The sequence below is a fragment of the Equus przewalskii genome, chromosome X (genome assembly GCF_037783145.1).
Source record: "Equus przewalskii isolate Varuska chromosome X, EquPr2, whole genome shotgun sequence".
In the NCBI taxonomy this organism is placed as follows: domain Eukaryota; kingdom Metazoa; phylum Chordata; class Mammalia; order Perissodactyla; family Equidae; genus Equus; species Equus przewalskii.
Genome location: NC_091863.1, coordinates 104,640,793 through 104,660,573, shown reverse-complemented (window position 1 = coordinate 104,660,573; position 19,781 = coordinate 104,640,793). Strand labels below are relative to the sequence as shown.

General features: G+C 38.3%; 1 protein-coding gene across 1 annotated transcript in view; it reads left to right on the top strand.

Annotated features, from left to right (window-relative positions):
* ZNF280C (zinc finger protein 280C) overlaps positions 1-19,781 on the top strand; it is an 81,516-nt gene that overhangs the window by 38,462 nt on the left and 23,273 nt on the right. Inside the window, exons 11-13 of the mRNA XM_070605189.1 lie at positions 2,123-2,280; positions 2,962-3,062; positions 3,840-3,986. Coding sequence (XP_070461290.1) covers positions 2,123-2,280; positions 2,962-3,062; positions 3,840-3,986 — 406 coding nt within the window. The remainder of the gene's footprint in view (positions 1-2,122; positions 2,281-2,961; positions 3,063-3,839; positions 3,987-19,781) is intronic.

The following is a 19,781-nucleotide window of genomic DNA, read 5'->3' as shown; positions in this document are numbered from 1 at the left end:
TTGGCACACCATGCTGTGGTAGGCGTCCCACATATAAAGTAGAGGAAGATGGACACGGATGTTGGCTCAGGGCCAGTCTTCCTCAGCAAAAAGAGGAGGATTGGCAGCAGTTAGCTCAGGGCTAATCTTCCTCAAAACAAAACAAAAAAACCATGAAATCCAGCCATTTGTGACAACATGGATGGACCTTCAGGATATTATGCTAAGGGAAATAAGTCGGAGGGAGAAAGTCAAATACCATATGATCTCCCTCATAAGTAGGAAGATAAAATCAATGACAAAGAAACACATAGAAACAGAGATTGGATTGGTGGTTACCAGTGGGGAAGCGGGAAGGGAGGAGGGTGAAAGGGGTGATTATGCAGATGTGTGTGGGGATGGATTGTAACTAGTCTTTGGGTGGTGAACATGATGTAATCTATGCAGAAATCAAAATATAACAATGTACACCTGAAATTTATATAATGTTATAAACCACTGTTAGCACAATAAAAAAATTTACCTTCATGGTAAAAACTAGGATGGCAAATTGCTGGTTTTTAGTGGATGGTAGAAGCTAATAGCTAAAGATTGCTGCTCTCTGCCATGTCAACATATTGTAGGATATTTTTTTTCCTACACCGTGCCACCAAAACCAGTTAGGGCTATTTTCTTCTGAGAATAGCCTTGTGAGGGGTTTGCTCTTACCCACATCTCCTTCTACTGGTTTGAGAAGTGTGCGCTGCTGATGGGGGCAGCGTAATAATTGAGAGATAGCCAGTTGCTTAAAGGATTATTTTATATCAATAGATTTTATTACTTAAAGTTATGAGTTGAAAAAGTAATGGCTCGTGACCTTTATATGTAAATATTTAGGCAAGACTAGGATTTTTAAAAATAGATTTTAATAGAGGTGATGTTAAAATGAAAGAAGGAAAAAAGATATTTCAAAATGTCCCATAATCAGCTCTAAAGAGAAGTAGTGTTTTGGAGATGTGAAAAGATAAACGTTAAAACCTCTGTGATGATTGCTGTCTGGCTTGATGACATTATCACTTCAAGATTATTTCCTTTAGGGACTTATGGTGAGTAACTGTTAATATTTGACCCAGTCTGAAAATTATTCTTTTGATTGAATAACTTTACTATAAAATTTAGTAAAAAGTTTCAGTAAGCCCTTTGAAACAGATATGCCGGTTTTTATTGTATTCTCTGCCATTGAAGGTCGCAGTTCCTTCTCATAAGAAGCCTTTTAGGCCATCTGGCGTAGCAGAATGTGGCACTGAAAAATGGATGGGGCTACAAAGGGCGCAGTCTGCGAGTTAAAATGCACCATTTGTGCTAACAGTAAACCAGTATCATTAAATAAAACCAAAGGTTCTTGTAATTATAGGTATTAAAATTGCCATTACGTGTCTTTAGAAACCCAGACACAAATAAAAATGCTAATAATTTGTCTTTTAAACAACTGAAACCTATTGTCTATCTTAAGGCCTTCAAAAGATTTTTCTCCTGGCATTGTGGCTGCTTTCGGTGGTAGGGTTTCCTTCCTTTAAGTATTTTATTTTAAAATATAAGTAATATTTCATGTATGGAAAAGAAGCGTGCTGTTTTTCTTTACAAAAGAATTTTTTAATCAGAAATGATGAAAAGTTATAACAAATTATTTTCCTATTAATTATATAAATGAATTATTTTAAAACAAAGATGCAAAGAAAAATGTTTACTGAGCCACTTAATGAAAGTGATTATTTAATACGCACACTTTTCTAGAAGTCTTTATGGCTTTGGAGAGGTTATTTTGAGTAATACAACTGCATTTTTTTTTAAAGATTTTATTTTTTTCCTTTTTCTCCCCAAAGCCCCCCAGTACATAGTTGTATATTCTTCGTTGTGGGTCCTTCTAGTTGTGGCACGTGGGACGCTGCCTCAGCGTGGTTTGATGAGCAGTGCCATGTCCGCGCCCAGGATTCGAACCAACGAAACACTGGGCCGCCTGCAGCGGAGCGTGCGAACTTAACCACTCGGCCATGGGGCCGGTTCCTACAACTGCATTTTTAACATTTAGGTTCAGATGCTTATTTGCGAGATTTTTCTTTGATTATAAATCTGAGTGTTTGCATCTCTTGACAATCATATACAGGTTTATGAACCACATGAAACACCATTTGGAACTTGAGAAGCAGAACAGTGAGAGCTGGGAAAGCCACACCACATGTCAGCACTGCTACCGTCAGTATCCCACACCATTCCAGCTGCAGTGTCACATTGAGAGTACGCACACCCCCCATGAGTTTTCTAGTAAGTCACAATTTCATTGAAGTCCTGAACAGTAATGATTTCGATCATCTTACCTATGAGGAATCTTAAGAATTCTGATAGAAAAATGAGAATAAGAAATGAACTTTGTAATTTGAGGGCAGAATTGAAAAACAAGTCTTAACCTGTACAAAGTTTTCGATAAAATTACTTACTAAAATTGAAGTCCCTTTTGTAAATAGAAACTTTCTTGGCATAACACATGCATTGTATGTAGGGGGCTCAATTAGAAAACTCAGATTCCCTGGTTTGCAGCATGAAATCAATGGTCTTGATTTATACTCTAACAAGAAAAGTAACTGCAATAATAGTTAAAAGCACAGAGTCTGGAGTTATCTTGGATTCCAGTCCCAGCTCTGACTCTTAATACAGCTGCGAGATGTCAGGCAAGTTACTTAATCTTTCTGTGCGTCAGGTTCCTTGTCTGAAAAATGGGGATAAAAATAGCAGTACCTCTCTCGGTGATGGTATGAGAATTAAGTAAGCTAATTAATACAAGCAAAGTAGCGCTGCAGAGTTAACAAGTATAGAATTGTTGGAACTACCATCACCTCTACTATTCCTGTTATTACTTGTTGTTGCTCTTGCTATGGATGTACAAAGTGAATCTTTTATTTATATACATCCTTAAAATGGTGTAATGTGTTTTTCTCCCACTTTCAGCTATTTGTAAAATCTGTGAATTATCATTTGAAACAGAACATACTCTTTTACAACATATGAAGGACACTCATAAACCCGGTGAAATGCCATATATTTGCCAGGTACACACACGTTTTATCACTTACTTAGGTGTTTGTTTAATTTTCATGTGCTATGAAATAGTATTGTTCTTTTGATTTTTTTTAACCATTTGAAGAAAACGAGTTACTGAAATTGAAGACCCTCTTCAACAGCAGAAACTCTCTTGGTTTATCTCATATATGGGAGGAGGGGTTGGGTTTGGCCCGTGGGCCGTAGTTTGCTGACACCTGTACTAGACAAACAAAATGCCCTGCTGGAGAAAGACAAAGATATGGACTTTCCTACTGTGCAGAGAAGAATATGGACATGACAGAGAAATAGGAGATGCTATTAGTTATGGGGAACTCAACTAAATGCTTTGGGGCCAGTGTTTTTCCAGAATTTGAACTGGTTCCCAATAAGATAGCAAGAGAAAGATAAAATTGCCTCTGTCATAGCCTGGATGCTATTTAAAATCCGAAGGAGAGAATATTCCATTTTATATAGCAAGAAAAATTTTATAAGACAAGGGGTGTCAGAGTTTGAAAATTCAAGTCAAGGTAGGGGGTAGTAGATCTGAAAAGAAGGGGATCTAGTTATGTTTAAGAATATATTCCTAAACTTTAAAATATAACTTTTCTGTTTCGAAGATTATCTTTATTACTCATAATCATAGGATTCTTGGTTGTATAGGCAGCAGAGCTGAATTAATAGTACGTAATGTTCCTCTAAGCAGAGAACTCCTCATTGCTACTTTGATATAACAGCACATAAGTTATAAATTTTCAAGTTAAACTAAACCTTCTTTATATTTCTAGGTTTGCCAATTCAGGTCATCAACATTTGCTGATGTAGAAAATCATTTTAGAGCATCCCATGAAAACACTAAAAACTTGCTATGTCCGTTTTGCCTCAAGGTTAGCAGAATGGCAACCCCCTACATGAATCATTACATGAAGCATCAGGTAAGACTTGGCAGTTCTCATTTGTTCATTTGTCTTAGTGAAAAGGTGTATATATATATATATATATGTACGTAAAACTTAGAACGTTGGTTAGATTTATTCTAGAAGAAAAGCAAAGTTGTTCCAAATGACACAATTAATTTATACTTTATGGTGAATTACTTGTGAAGCTTCCACCTCTTTTCCTTGTTTGCTTCCTGGTGATGATGAGGCTCATGAATAGTGAAAATTCTGGAAGATAGGTAGAAATAGGAACTCTAGAGTAAAGGAGAAGTGGGAAGATGAGTGGAGCATTTAGGCTGTATATTCCAGCGGTCTAAGAGTGGTGAGAATGGGAATAATATTGAAGGTAATTAATCAAGAGCAAGAAAAGGATAAGTTTGAACTGAGGAAGAGAAGATTGAGGACTCATAATCTTCTGTTTTCCTCTTTCTCTTCGAAGTTTATCTCCACTTTCTAGCCTACTTTTTATTATGAGAAAACATATGAGTGTCATCAGTGACCCAGAATGGTCTTTTGTAGCAGCCAGTGACAAAGGAAACAACAATGACACATTTCTAGATATGTGAACTATGCCAGAGAACTATATTTAGGTTATAAATTGTTTCCTGGATGACTTTTGCCAGTTCTGCTATGTAATTTCTGGAATGTCAGTATTAGTGCTTGCACCTTTCCCTTGAATTCTCCTTTTGTGCTTGCTGGTTCTTTTCCTGACACAATTAGACTATCCCTTACTTGGGCTGAAAACTTTGATGAAACAATAAGCCTATTCTTGAGTGCTTGAAAGAGCAATGGTACCTTTGCCAAAATCAGAAGTCAATAAATTTACTGAATCTCATTATGTAATCAAATTTTGCCTCCTAACTGATCAGCTCATTACATTTTCTGGTTATTGATTGCGTTGTCACGGGCAATTTATTCAGCACTGGTGCTAACATTGCTTTCAGTTCCAGTCATTAGATAATCATGAAATCAACTTGTAGTTGTTAATTGGAAAAAATAATAAAAGTAGAATATCCAAATATATTCAAGATAACCTCTGTTATGACCAGGTTGGTACCAACATGCTTATTTTTTATCCTGGTATGTTTTCCCACCTTTAAGCACCTCTGGCAAAATCTGTCTACTCTAGGGTTTCCCCAACAGTGTTCTATAAGATGTTAATAGAAGTTCCACTCCAAAGTTATTCCTGGAAAAAGAAATTCAGTAAATGGCTGGATTTACAAAATTAATAGTTTTTTGTTTATTTTTTTAAAACAGGACTTTTCAGAGCTTTTAATATGCTAAAAATCATCACAAATCTCCAAGCAAGCGATATTGTATATATTGTTTCCAAAACTTACTTGACTATTGAACCCTTTATTTGCACAATACCTATTAACATTTCTTGAAGGAATAGAGTTTGGGAAATTGGTCTTGGTGCTGTATATTTCATCTTTTTTTTTTTTTGAGGAAGATTAGCCCCAAGCTAACATCCGCCGCCAATTCTCCTCTTTTTGCTGAGGGAGATTGACCCTGAGCTAACATCTGTGGCCATCTTCCTCTACTTTATATGTGGGATGCCTGCCAAGCGGTGCGTAGGTCTGCACCCAGGATCCTAACCCGTGAACCCTGGACCGCTGAAGCAGAATGTGCAAACTTAACCACTGCGCGACCAGGCTGCTCCCGTATATTTCATCTTTTGACTTTTGATTTTGAAAGGAAGAATGAGATATAAAGCCGTAGCTGTGACTATTTCATTATGAAGCTTTTAACATAATTCTTTCTCCGGTGCTTTGCTAAGCTCTAGAATGAGGTATAGATGTGGAGGGAGTAATATATGCTTAGAGAGGTAAGAAAGAGATGAATGGACCCACTATGTGGACTGTGTCTCTTGAGTGGTTTACCTGATCTGTAGTCACTGTTCGTAACCTGAGTTGTATGTCTGAACCTGCCACATATATAGTAAAGAGTTAGCCCAGCAGGTCTGAGTTGCTCAAATCGTGCTCATTTTCAGAAGAGTCTACTTGCATAACTGGCCTTTGGCAAACTTCTGGAAACTGAGCCTTTGTTATTAACTGATCAATGTTTTGCATGCCTAGACCCCTGAGCCATGTTGTACCAGCTTTTCTAGATCATTTCTGCAGAGAAAATGATTATGGTGAATATCTGCTTTTCTTCTGGGCCTCTGATGATTTGGTGACTGAACCCCATAAAAAAACCTGGGCTCAAACTCGAGAGCTTCCCTGTCAAAAAAACCACTCCATACATGTTGCTGTAGTTGGTTGCTGGGAGATTGATTAAGCCTGCTTCCTGCAACTCACTCGGGAGAGGGCACTTGGAAACTGATGCCAGTATCCTCCAGACTCCACCTAATGCACTTTTTCCCTTTATTAATCCTGCTCTGTATCCTTTCACTGTAATAAATCATAGCTGTGAGTATAACAGCTTCTAAGTCCTGTAAGTCATTCTGCTGAATCATCAAATCTGAGAGTAGTCTGGGGACGACTGACACACCATGGGTGCCCAATTTTCTTTGCAAGTTTGGAAGTACCTGAGAGGTAGGCAGTCAACAGTCAACAGAGGAAGGAATCTATTAATAAGAAAGCTCGTCAGGCATCGTTCAAAGTATTTGCAATTTGTATAATTGTTCACAAAAGACTCAAAAACCATAGCTGGCCAGAATTATAACCATGTAATTGAGATGATACTAGTGTGATTTTGGACAATAAGAATTGCTGAATCTATGGCTCATTCTATTCTTTTTGAAGACTTTGGTTGTAACTTTTTCCTAAAAAGAGTGTATTATTATGTCTTGAGTGATTTTAGAGCTAACAAAATAGTTTGTACAACTTTTAAGAAAGGATGAAGGGTTTCAGATGTGTTAAATATCCTCATTAGATCTTTATAATAATAATAAGCCCTTAACATATACTCATCACTTGCCCTATGACAGTCGCCAGTGCTTTTACTTGCATTATCTTGTTTAATCCTCATAACCACCCTACAAGGCAGGTATGTGATGACTTCCATTTCATAGATGAGGAAACAAAGCTTTATAGAGAGTAACTTGCCCAGTGTCACACTGTCTAATAAATGGCAGAGCCAAAAATTGACTGAGAGCCCAAGCTTCTACCACAGAGCTATATTCTTCACTATCAGGTCTAAAGGCAGAGATCACAGATAGTCAGAATTAGCCTTGAAAATCTCTCAAGTCACCCAAATAATGCTTGTCAAAAAGTTTAACACAGACAGTTTTTTCTCTATCCTTGGAACAGATGACCATTTTTTTTTGGTTGAACATGTTATTTAAAAATGTACTGTACTGTCATCATCCTTAGCACATCACAAGCATACTTGCGTAAGAGAGATATGCAAGACTTGAATCCAACTGAGGAAATGGTAAATGAACGTCTTCCATCTCAGGGCTCTGGGCAAATGCTCATTAAATGGAATGGCAGACATTTTGAAATAGTTAAATTGTTCCTGCTTCTCATGTGCACTCTGTCAGTCTCTTGCTGTCTGCCTCATTATTTATTCATTTAACAAGTATTTATTGAATGCCTAATGTATGCCAGAGATTGTTTTATAGAAGTGAACAAAACAAAGTTTGAGTCCTGTGGAATTTGCATTACGATGGAGGATTGGGTGTGGGTGTGTGTTACTTCTGAATACGTATGTATGCCAGCTGGTGACAAGTACCATGGGAAGAAAACACAGGAGGACAGGGAGTGCCAGGGCTTAGGAGATGAAGGAGGAGTTTCTGTTTTTCACATGGGGTGGTCAAAGAGAGCCTCCCTGAAGGAAATAAGGGAGTAAGCCATGTGGATATCTGGGAGAGAATGTTCCAAGCAGAGGGAACAGTAAGTGGGCAGTGAGGTGAGCATATATCTAGATGTTCAAGGAGTAGCAAGGAGGCCAGCGTGGCTGGAGCATGGTAAACAAATGGGAGGAAGAGTAGTAGGAAATAGGTTGTAGCAATACAATGCAGGGAGGTGGTGTAGGGCCTTGCAAGCCAGTCAGGATTGTGGAGTGTTAGGGAAAGCCATTGGAGGGTTTAAGCATGTGAGAGATGACTGTGGCAGCTATGGAGATAATAGACTGTTGGGAGGAAAGGCCGGAATCAAGGAGAAGGTAGGAGGCTATTACAAGAGTCCAGGTGAGTGGCTTGGTCTGGTATGGTGGCATTGGTTGGCGGTGATGAAAAGTGGAAAGATTATGTTTTTGAAGGTAGAGCTGACAAGTTTTATTAATGGGTTAGATGTGGGATATGAGAGAAAGAAAGAGTTAAGTGTGACCAAGTTCTTTTATCCTGAGCAGCTGCAAGAATGGCATTCCCATATGCTGCAATATTGGGAAGACTAAGGAAGGAACATAGTTTTTTTTTGCAGGGTGGATGGGAAGAAATCTAGAGTTCATTTTTGTCCATGATGATTTGAAATGCCTATTAGAGAGCAAGTAGTGATGTTGAGTAGGCAGTTGGATGGATGCTATTTAAAATCAGGACACTAGATGACATATAGGTACAGGTAGAGAAAACATTTCTGGGCATTGTACTCTGGGGAACTTTGTATCTGTCCTCTTATCTTGCTATCTGTTTTTTTTTATATATAATTTTCTAATGAAATTTTTATGTATTTATTTATTTTAAGATTGGCACCTGAGCTAACAACTGTTGCCATTCTTCTTCCTTCTTCTTCTTCTTCTTCTTTTCTTCCTCAAAGCCCCCAGTACGTAGTTGTATATTCTAGTTGTGGTATGTGGGATGCCACCACAGCATGGCCTGATGAGCGGTGCCATGGCTGCACCCAGAATCCGAACCAGTGAAACCCCAGCCCGCCAAAGCAGAGTGCACAAATTTAACCACTTGGCCATGGGGCTGGCCTTCCTATCTGTTTCTTGACTGAGATTTTTTTCCCTCTGCCACTGTCATGAGCACATATAGGTGAACCTGTTTACATTGCCTATACTTAGGATACGATCCAAAGCACCATACTTCTAGAATAGTCTTAAGATGAAACTAAAATAGTAGTACAAATTATATTTGCATATTGCTTTGAACGTTGTAAAGAAATTTTACTTATCAAATGCATGCTGTGCACCAGTAACTGATAGGTGCATTCCTGTATGTTACCTCAATTGATTTTCCTAAATGATTATTTGTGGGGTTTTTCCATTAGAACAAGAGATTCTCATAATGTTCTTCTTTTTTCCTTCTTCTTTTCCCAAAGCCCCCCAGTACATAGTTGTATATTCTAGTTGTAGGTCCTTCTGCTTGTACTATATGGGACACCACCTCAGCATTGCTTGATGAGCGGTGCCATGCCCAGGATCCGAACCAATGAAACCCTGGGCTACCAAAGCGGAGCATACGAACTTAACCACTTGGCCATGGGGCTGGTCCTGATTATTTGTCTTTTCTTTTTTTTCACTATTATTAATATTTATTGTTTTACATTTTTTCTCAATACCCGCATGCTTAATCTCTGCATTTTTTTTATTATTGTATTTTTAATTGAGTTATTGATAGGTTACAATCTTGTGAAATTTCAATTGTACATTAATGTTTGTCAGTCATGTTGTAGGTGCACCACTTCACCCTTTGTGCCCACCCCCCACCCTACCTTTCCCCTGGTATCCACTAAACTGTTCTTGGTCCATAGTTTTAAATTCCTCGTATGAGTGGATTCATACACAGATTATCTTTCTCTCGCTGGCTTATTTCACTTAACATAATTCTCTCAAGGTCCATCCATGTTATTGCAAATGGAATGATTTTGTTCTGTTTTGCAGCTGAGTAGTATTCCATTGTATATATGTACCACATCTTCTTTATCCATTCGTCTGTTGATGGGCACTTAGGTTGCTTCCACGTCTTGGCTATTGTAAACAGTGCTGCAATAAACATTGGGGTGCACAGGACTTTTGGGATTGCTGACTTCAGGCTCTTTGGATAAATACCCAGTAGTGGGATGGCTGGATCGTATGGTAGTTCTATTTTTAGTTTTTTGAGGAATCTCCATACTGTTTTCCATAGTGGCTGCACCAGTTTGCATTCCCACCAGCAGTGTATGAGGGTTCCTTTTTCTCTGCAACCTCTCCAACATTCGTTGCTATTAGTTTTAGATATTTTTGTCATTCTAACGGGTGTAAGGTGATATCTTAGTGTAGTTTTGATTTGCATTTCCCTGATGATCAGCGATGATGAGCATCTTTTCATGTGCCTATTGGCCATCAGTATATCTTCTTTGGAGAAATGTCTGTTCATGTCTCCAGCCCATTTTTTGATTGGGTTGTTTGATGTTTTGTGGTTGAGTTGCGAGAGTTCTTTATATATTAAGGATATTAATTAAGCCTTTGTCAGATATATGACTTGCAAATATTTTTTCCCAGTTAGTGGGTTGTTTTTTTGTTTCAATCCTGTTTTTATTTGCCTTGAAGAAGCTCTTTAATCTGATGAGGTCCCATTTGTTTATTCTTTCTATTGTTTCCCTTCTCTGAGAAGGCACGGTGTCCGAAAAGATCCCTTTAATACTGATGTCAAAGAGTGTACTGCCTACGTTTTCTTCCAGAAGCCTTATGGTTTCAGGTCTCACCTTTAGGTCTTTAATCCATTTTGAGTTTATTTTGGTGAATGGTGAAAAAGAATGGTCAATTTTCATTCTTTTACATGTGGTTTTCCAGTTTTCCCAGCACCATTTGTTGAAAAAGACATTCTTTTCTCCATTGTATGCCCTCAGCTCCTTTGTCAAAGATAAGCTGTCCATAGATGTGTGGCTTTATTTCTGGGCTTTCAATTCTGTTGCATTGATCTGTGCACCTGTTTTTGTACCAGTACCATGCTGTTTTGATTACTGTAGCTTTGTAGTATGTTTTGGAGTCAGGGATTGTGATGCCTCCCGTTTTGTTCTTTTTTCTCAGGATTGCTTTAGAAATTCGGGGTCTTTTGTTGCCCCATATGAATTTTAGGGTTCTTTGTTCTAATTCTGTAAAGAATGTCATTGGGATTCTGATTGGGATGGCGTTCAATCTGTAGATTGCTTTAGGTGGAGTGGACATTTTAGCTATGTTTATTCTTCCAATCCATGTACATGGAATGTCTTTCCATCTCCTTATGTCGTCATCCAATTCTCTCAGAAAGGCCTTGTAATTTTCATTATATAGGTCCTTCACTTCCTTAGTTAAATTTACCCCAAGGTATTTTATTCTTTTTGTTGCGATTGTGAATGGTATTGTATTCTTGAGTTCTTTTTCTGTTGGTTCATTACTGGAGTATAGAAATGCTACTGATTTATGCAAATTGATTTTATACCCTGCAACTTTGCTGTAGTTGTTGATTGCTTCTAACAGTTTTCCAATGGATTCTTTGGGGTTTTCTATATATAAGATCATGTCGTCTGCAAACAGCGAGAGTTTCACTTCTTCCCTCCCTATTTGGATTCCTTTTATTCCTTTTTCTTGCCTGATTGCTCTGGCCAGGACCTCCAGTACTATGTTAAATAAGAGTGGTGATAGAGGGCATCCTTGTCTCGTTCCTGTTTTCAGGGGGATGGGGTTCAGTTTTTGCCCACTGAGTATGATGTTGGCTATGGGTTTGTCGTATATGGCCTTTATTATGTTGAGGTAGTTTCCTTCTATGCCCATTTTGTTCAGAGTTTTTATCATAAATGGCTGTTGGATCTTGTCAAATGCCTTCTCTGCATCTATTGAGATGACCATGTGGTTTTTATTCCTCAGTTTGTTGATGTGGTGTATCACGTTGATTGATTTGCAGATGTTGAACCATCCCTGTGTCCCTGGTATGAATCCCACCTGATCCTGATGTATGATTCTTTTGATGGATTGCTGAATTCTGGTTGCCAAAATTTTGTTTAGGATTTTTGCATCCATGTTCATCAGTGATATTGGCCTGTAGTTCTCTTTTTTCGTGGTGTCCTTGTCAGGTTTTGGGATCAGCGTGATGTTGGCCTCATAGAATGTGTTAGGAAGTGTTCCATCTTCCCTAATTTTTTGGAATCGCTTGAAAAGGATGGGTATTAAAGCCTCTCTGAAAGTTTGGTAGAATTCCCCAGGAAAGCCATCTGGTCCTGGGGTTTTATTCTTTGGGATGTTTTTGATTGCTGTTTCAATCTCTTTCCTTGTGATTGGTCTGTTCAAATTGTCTGCCTCTTCTTGAGTGAGCTTTGGGAGATTGTAGGAGTCCAAGAATTTATCCATTTCCTCTAGGTTATCCATTCTGTTGGCATATAGCTTTTTGTAGTATTCTCTTGTAATCTGTTGTATTTCTGCAGAGTCTGTTGTTATTTCTCCTCGCTCATTTCTGATTTTGTTTATTTTGAGCTTTCTCCCTTTTTTTCTTTGTAAGTCTGGCTAGTGGTTTGTCAATTTTATTTATCTTCTCAAAAAACCAGCTCTTTGTCTCATTGATCCTTTCTACTGCCTTTTTCGTTTCAATAGTATTTATTTCTGCTCTGATTTTTATTATTTCCCTCCTTCTGCTGACTTTGGGCTTCATTTGTTCTTTTTTCTCTGGTTCAGTTAGCTGTGCTTTAAGGTTGCTTATTTGGGATTTTTCTTGTTTGTTAAGATGTGCCTGTATTGTGATGAATTTTCCTCTTAATGCAGCTTTTGCTGTATCCCATATGAGTTGGTTTGGCATGCTATCATTTTCATTTGTTTCCAGGTATTTTTTTATTTCTTCTTTAATTTCTTCAGTGATCCATTGCTTGTTCAGTAGTGTGTTGTTTAGTCTCCACATCTTTGTGCCTTTCTCAACTTTTTTCTTGTAATTAATTTCTAGCCTTATAGCACTATGATCTGAGAAGGTGCTTGTTAATATTTCGATTTTTTTAAATTTGTAGAGGCTTGCCTTGTTTCCCAGCATATGGTCTATCCTAGAGAATGTTCCATGTGCACTTGAGAAGAATGTGTATTCAGCTCCTTCAGGGTGGAGTGATCTATATATGTCTATTAAGTCCAATTGTTTTAGTTTTTCATTCAGCTCCACTATTTCCTTGTTGACTTTCTGTCTGGATGATCTGTCCATTGATGTGAGTGGGGTGTTGGGGTCCCCTACTATTATTGTGTTGTTTTTAACATCTTTCTTTAGGTCTGTTAATAGTTGCTTTATGAATCTTGGTGCTCCTGTGTTGGGTGCATAGACATTTATAAGCGTTATTTCTTCTTGACGAAGTGTCCCTTTGATCATTATATATTGTCCCTCTGTGTCTCTCTTTACCTGTCTTATTTTGAAATCCACTTGGTCTGATATGAGAATTGCAACACCTGCCTTTTTTTCCTTGCTATTTGCTTGAAGTATTGTCCTCCACCCCTTCACCCTGAGTCTGTGTTTGTCCTTGGGGCTGAGGTGTGTTTCCTGGAGGCAACAAATTGTTGGATCTTGTTCTTTAATCCATTTTGCCACTCTGTGTCTTTTTATTGGAGCGTTCAATCCGTTCACATTGAGAGTGATTATAGATGCATGTGGACTTAATGCTGTCAATCTGTCGCTCATTATCTTGTTTTCCTGTGTTTCTTTTCCTGTGTGCTTTAGACTATCCATTTAATACTGCAATTTCTTATGCTGGGTTTCTTAGATTTTTCCTTATCTATGATTTGTGACTCTGTTCTGTACTTTATTTTAGTGTCTACCTTGAAGTTTGTATTTAGAATCTCGTGTATAATATAGTCTATTCTCTGGTGGTCTCTTACTTACTCGACCAATACTGATTTAGACCCTTTGCTCTTCCCCTCCTAAATAATTATTTTCATTTTTTATTCCAACTCGTCTTATTAATTTGTAGTTAGAGTGCTAAGATCGTCCTTGTTTTGGTAGTTTCCTTATTTTTACCCTAATGCTATAGTTGAGTATTTGCTATCCTGTTCTGGTTCTATCCATCGGTCTCCCTAGTCTGTGGCTTGTGTCCCCTTTCTCCCTTTTTTCTTTTTTCAAGTATGAGAGCCTTCTTGAGGATTTCTTGTAATGGAGGGCTTTTAGTTACAAATTCCCTTAACTTTTGTTTGTCTGGGAAAGATTTAATTTCTCCCTCATATCTGAAGGAAATTCTTGCTGGATAGAGTATTCTTGGCTGAAGGTTTTTATCCTTTAAAGCTTTGAATATATCACTCCATTCTCTCCTAGCTTGTAGGGTTTCTGTAGAGAAACCCGCTGACAGTCTGATAGGGGCTCCTTTATAGGTTATTCTCTTTTTTTTTCTTACTTCCCTGAGTATTCTTTCCTTATCATTCCTATTTGCCAACTTTACTATTATGTGCCTTGCCGTGGGTCTTTTTACATTGACAAATCTAGGAGATCTAAAACCCTCCTCTACACACATTTCTCCGTTGATCCCTAGATTTGGGAAGTTCTCTTCAATAATTTCGTTAAGCACACCTTCTGCTCCATTTTCCTTTTCCATATTCTCGGGAATTCCTGTGATCCTTATGTTCTTACTCCTCATTGAATCCATTATCTCTCGGAGATTTTCCTCATTTTTTTTAATTCTTAGGGCTCTTTCTTCCTCTGTCTGGCGCCATTCAGCCTGTCTGTCCTCGATTATGCTGATTTGCTCCTCTGTATTGTCTACACGGGCATTCAGGGAATCCGTATTCTGTTTTATCTGGTCCATTGTGTTTTTCATCTCAAGTAATTCTGTTTGATTCTGCTTTATGATTTCAATCTCTTTTGTGAAGTAACTCCAGAACTCGGCTTGTTTCTCTATCTTTCTCTCTACCTCATTGAGTTTTTTGATTATAGCTGCTCTGAATTCATTACCACTTAGTTTACCTAATTCCAAGTCCTCAGGACTTAATTCTGTGTTTTTATTGTTTTCCTTCTGGTCTGGGGCTTTTATAAATTGCTGGATGGTAGAGGAGCGGTTTTTTCTCATGGTGGTAGAATTCAGTTGCAGTTACAGCCTGTCGCCACTAGATGGGGGTCGAGAGCGGCGTGTTAGCTCTCCGCCTTCGGGGCAAGATGGCTGCGCCCACTGGCTTTGTTAGGGGGGAGGGGCTGTTACTCACACGCGCACCGGTCTGGGTTCAGATCAGTTCTGTTCTCTGGTCTCCCAAGGCCCTTGATTTATAGGGTCCCCGCGGACGGAAGCTTGCCCCCACCCCCACCCCCCGTCAGCTTTCCCCCCCATCAGCGGGTCTCCACTGAATCAGCGAATCAGCGGCAGGAGTCCCGGATGATCCTCCGGTCGCGCGGCCCCTCCCCCGCTCCTTCCCGACCCGCGCCGCAGCCATCGCAGACTCTAGGGGAGGGAGCGATGTCCTCTCCTACGGTTCCAGCGCTTCGGAAGGTATAAAGCTAGGTTTATGATCTCCGCCTTCTTGGTATTCTAGGTCTCTAACAAGCTGGCATTATGTTTATTCTCTGAAATTCAGTTCTTCCAATCTTTTGTTGTATTTTGGAGGGGAGAGAATCCCGGGTCAGCTCACCCCGCCATTTTGCTGCACCCACCGGACTGATTATTTGTCTTTTAAATGGAAATAGTGATGGGCCTGTAGAGATCCAGCTTTAGGGAAAATATTCTTTTGTATTTCTGTGTTGTAAATTTACATATGAATATAAAATATATTTTTTAAGTTAATAAGAGCATATACATAAATATTGCAATTGATACTATATAGTAGAAAGAACACTGAGTAGCTATGAGCAAATGACTTAGATTTCTCTTGGGTCCTATTTACCATTAGTAAAATAACAGGACTGGGTTTGAGAAGGAACACAGTCAAGCAGTAGATTGGGATGAGTTGTTCTGATTGATGCTTCTATACCCATGCTCTCCAATATCACAACCGCTAGCCACATGTGTCAATTTAAATTTAAATTAATTAAAATTAAATAAAATTTAAAAATCAGTTCCACTGTTGCACTTACCACATTCCAAGTGCCCAATAACCAAATTTGGCTAGTGGATACCGTATTGGACAGTAAGCTATAGAACATTATCATTCCGTGGAAAGTTCTGTTGGACAGCACTGATTTATACAACCATTTCTATAACATAGCTTTTTGGGGAGTGTCTGGTTAAATTTGTTTGGTTTTAGAAATTTCAGTTCATTTTGCCAACTTGTGAAACAAATGGAAATAAGAAAAATCAAAAAGAATTTGCTCTTTTCAAGGATAAAAATATAGTATAGCTCATTTTTACGGTATCATATGTTTGAATAGTTTATACTTCAAATTTATAATTAAAAAAGCTTTCACACTACAAATGGTATAGGACTTGTCCCATTGGAACCTAATTGACGTAATTTTTTTTATTATTCTTTTTTTTTCAGTTTTTTTTTTATTGAGTTATTGATAGGTTACAATCTTGTGAAATTTCAATTGTACATTAATGTTTGTCAGTCATGTTGTAGGTGCACCACTTCACCCTTTGTGCCCACCCCCCACCCTACCTTTCCCCTGGTATCCACTAAACTGTTCTTGGTCCATAGTTTTAAATTCCTCGTATGAGTGGATTCATACACAGATTATCTTTCTCTCGCTGGCTTATTTCACTTAACATAATTCTCTCAAGGTCCATCCATGTTATTGCAAATGGAATGATTTTGTTCTGTTTTGCAGCTGAGTAGTATTCCATTGTATATATGTACCACATCTTCTTTATCCATTCGTCTGTTGATGGGCACTTAGGTTGCTTCCACGTCTTGGCTATTGTAAACAGTGCTGCAATAAACATTGGGGTGCACAGGACTTTTGGGATTGCTGACTTCAGGCTCTTTGGATAAATACCCAGTAGTGGGATGGCTGGATCGTATGGTAGTTCTATTTTTAGTTTTTTGAGGAATCTCCATACTGTTTTCCATAGTGGCTGCACCAGTTTGCATTCCCACCAGCAGTGTATGAGGGTTCCTTTTTCTCTGCAACCTCTCCAACATTCGTTGCTATTAGTTTTAGATATTTTTGTCATTCTAACGGGTGTAAGGTGATATCTTAGTGTAGTTTTGATTTGCATTTCCCTGATGATCAGCGATGATGAGCATCTTTTCATGTGCCTATTGGCCATCAGTATATCTTCTTTGGAGAAATGTCTGTTCATGTCTCCAGCCCATTTTTTGATTGGGTTGTTTGATGTTTTGTGGTTGAGTTGCGAGAGTTCTTTATATATTAAGGATATTAATTAAGCCTTTGTCAGATATATGACTTGCAAATATTTTTTCCCAGTTAGTGGGTTGTTTTTTTGTTTCAATCCTGTTTTTATTTGCCTTGAAGAAGCTCTTTAATCTGATGAGGTCCCATTTGTTTATTCTTTCTATTGTTTCCCTTCTCTGAGAAGGCACGGTGTCCGAAAAGATCCCTTTAATACTGATGTCAAAGAGTGTACTGCCTACGTTTTCTTCCAGAAGCCTTATGGTTTCAGGTCTCACCTTTAGGTCTTTAATCCATTTTGAGTTTATTTTGGTGAATGGTGAAAAAGAATGGTCAATTTTCATTCTTTTACATGTGGTTTTCCAGTTTTCCCAGCACCATTTGTTGAAAAAGACATTCTTTTCTCCATTGTATGCCCTCAGCTCCTTTGTCAAAGATTAGCTGTCCATAGATGTGTGGTTTTATTTCTGGGCTTTCAATTCTGTTGCATTGATCTGTGCACCTGTTTTTGTACCAGTACCATGCTGTTTTGATTACTGTAGCTTTGTAGTATGTTTTGGAGTCAGGGATTGTGATGCCTCCCGTTTTGTTCTTTTTTCTCAGGATTGCTTTAGAAATTCGGGGTCTTTTGTTGCCCCATATGAATTTTAGGGTTCTTTGTTCTAATTCTGTAAAGAATGTCATTGGGATTCTGATTGGGATGGCGTTCAATCTGTAGATTGCTTTAGGTGGAGTGGACATTTTAGCTATGTTTATTCTTCCAATCCATGTACATGGAATGTCTTTCCATCTCCTTATGTCGTCATCCAATTCTCTCAGAAAGGCCTTGTAATTTTCATTATATAGGTCCTTCACTTCCTTAGTTAAATTTACCCCAAGGTATTTTATTCTTTTTGTTGCGATTGTGAATGGTATTGTATTCTTGAGTTCTTTTTCTGTTGGTTCATTACTGGAGTATAGAAATGCTACTGATTTATGCAAATTGATTTTATACCCTGCAACTTTGCTGTAGTTGTTGATTGCTTCTAACAGTTTTCCAATGGATTCTTTGGGGTTTTCTATATATAAGATCATGTCGTCTGCAAACAGCGAGAGTTTCACTTCTTCCCTCCCTATTTGGATTCCTTTTATTCCTTTTTCTTGCCTGATTGCTCTGGCCAGGACCTCCAGTACTATGTTAAATAAGAGTGGTGATAGAGGGCATCCTTGTCTCGTTCCTGTTTTCAGGGGGATGGGGTTCAGTTTTTGCCCACTGAGTATGATGTTGGCTATGGGTTTGTCGTATATGGCCTTTATTATGTTGAGGTAGTTTCCTTCTATGCCCATTTTGTTCAGAGTTTTTATCATAAATGGCTGTTGGATCTTGTCAAATGCCTTCTCTGCATCTATTGAGATGACCATGTGGTTTTTATTCCTCAGTTTGTTGATGTGGTGTATCACGTTGATTGATTTGCAGATGTTGAACCATCCCTGTGTCCCTGGTATGAATCCCACCTGATCCTGATGTATGATTCTTTTGATGGATTGCTGAATTCTGGTTGCCAAAATTTTGTTTAGGATTTTTGCATCCATGTTCATCAGTGATATTGGCCTGTAGTTCTCTTTTTTCGTGGTGTCCTTGTCAGGTTTTGGGATCAGCGTGATGTTGGCCTCATAGAATGTGTTAGGAAGTGTTCCATCTTCCCTAATTTTTTGGAATCGCTTGAAAAGGATGGGTATTAAAGCCTCTCTGAAAGTTTGGTAGAATTCCCCAGGAAAGCCATCTGGTCCTGGGGTTTTATTCTTTGGGATGTTTTTGATTGCTGTTTCAATCTCTTTCCTTGTGATTGGTCTGTTCAAATTGTCTGCCTCTTCTTGAGTGAGCTTTGGGAGATTGTAGGAGTCCAAGAATTTATCCATTTCCTCTAGGTTATCCATTCTGTTGGCATATAGCTTTTTGTAGTATTCTCTTGTAATCTGTTGTATTTCTGCAGAGTCTGTTGTTATTTCTCCTCGCTCATTTCTGATTTTGTTTATTTTGAGCTTTCTCCCTTTTTTTCTTTGTAAGTCTGGCTAGTGGTTTGTCAATTTTATTTATCTTCTCAAAAAACCAGCTCTTTGTCTCATTGATCCTTTCTACTGCCTTTTTCGTTTCAATAGTATTTATTTCTGCTCTGATTTTTATTATTTCCCTCCTTCTGCTGACTTTGGGCTTCATTTGTTCTTTTTTCTCTGGTTCAGTTAGCTGTGCTTTAAGGTTGCTTATTTGGGATTTTTCTTGTTTGTTAAGATGTGCCTGTATTGTGATGAATTTTCCTCTTAATGCAGCTTTTGCTGTATCCCATATGAGTTGGTTTGGCATGCTATCATTTTCATTTGTTTCCAGGTATTTTTTTATTTCTTCTTTAATTTCTTCAGTGATCCATTGCTTGTTCAGTAGTGTGTTGTTTAGTCTCCACATCTTTGTGCCTTTCTCAACTTTTTTCTTGTAATTAATTTCTAGCCTTATAGCACTATGATCTGAGAAGGTGCTTGTTAATATTTCGATTTTTTTAAATTTGTAGAGGCTTGCCTTGTTTCCCAGCATATGGTCTATCCTAGAGAATGTTCCATGTGCACTTGAGAAGAATGTGTATTCAGCTCCTTCAGGGTGGAGTGATCTATATATGTCTATTAAGTCCAATTGTTTTAGTTTTTCATTCAGCTCCACTATTTCCTTGTTGACTTTCTGTCTG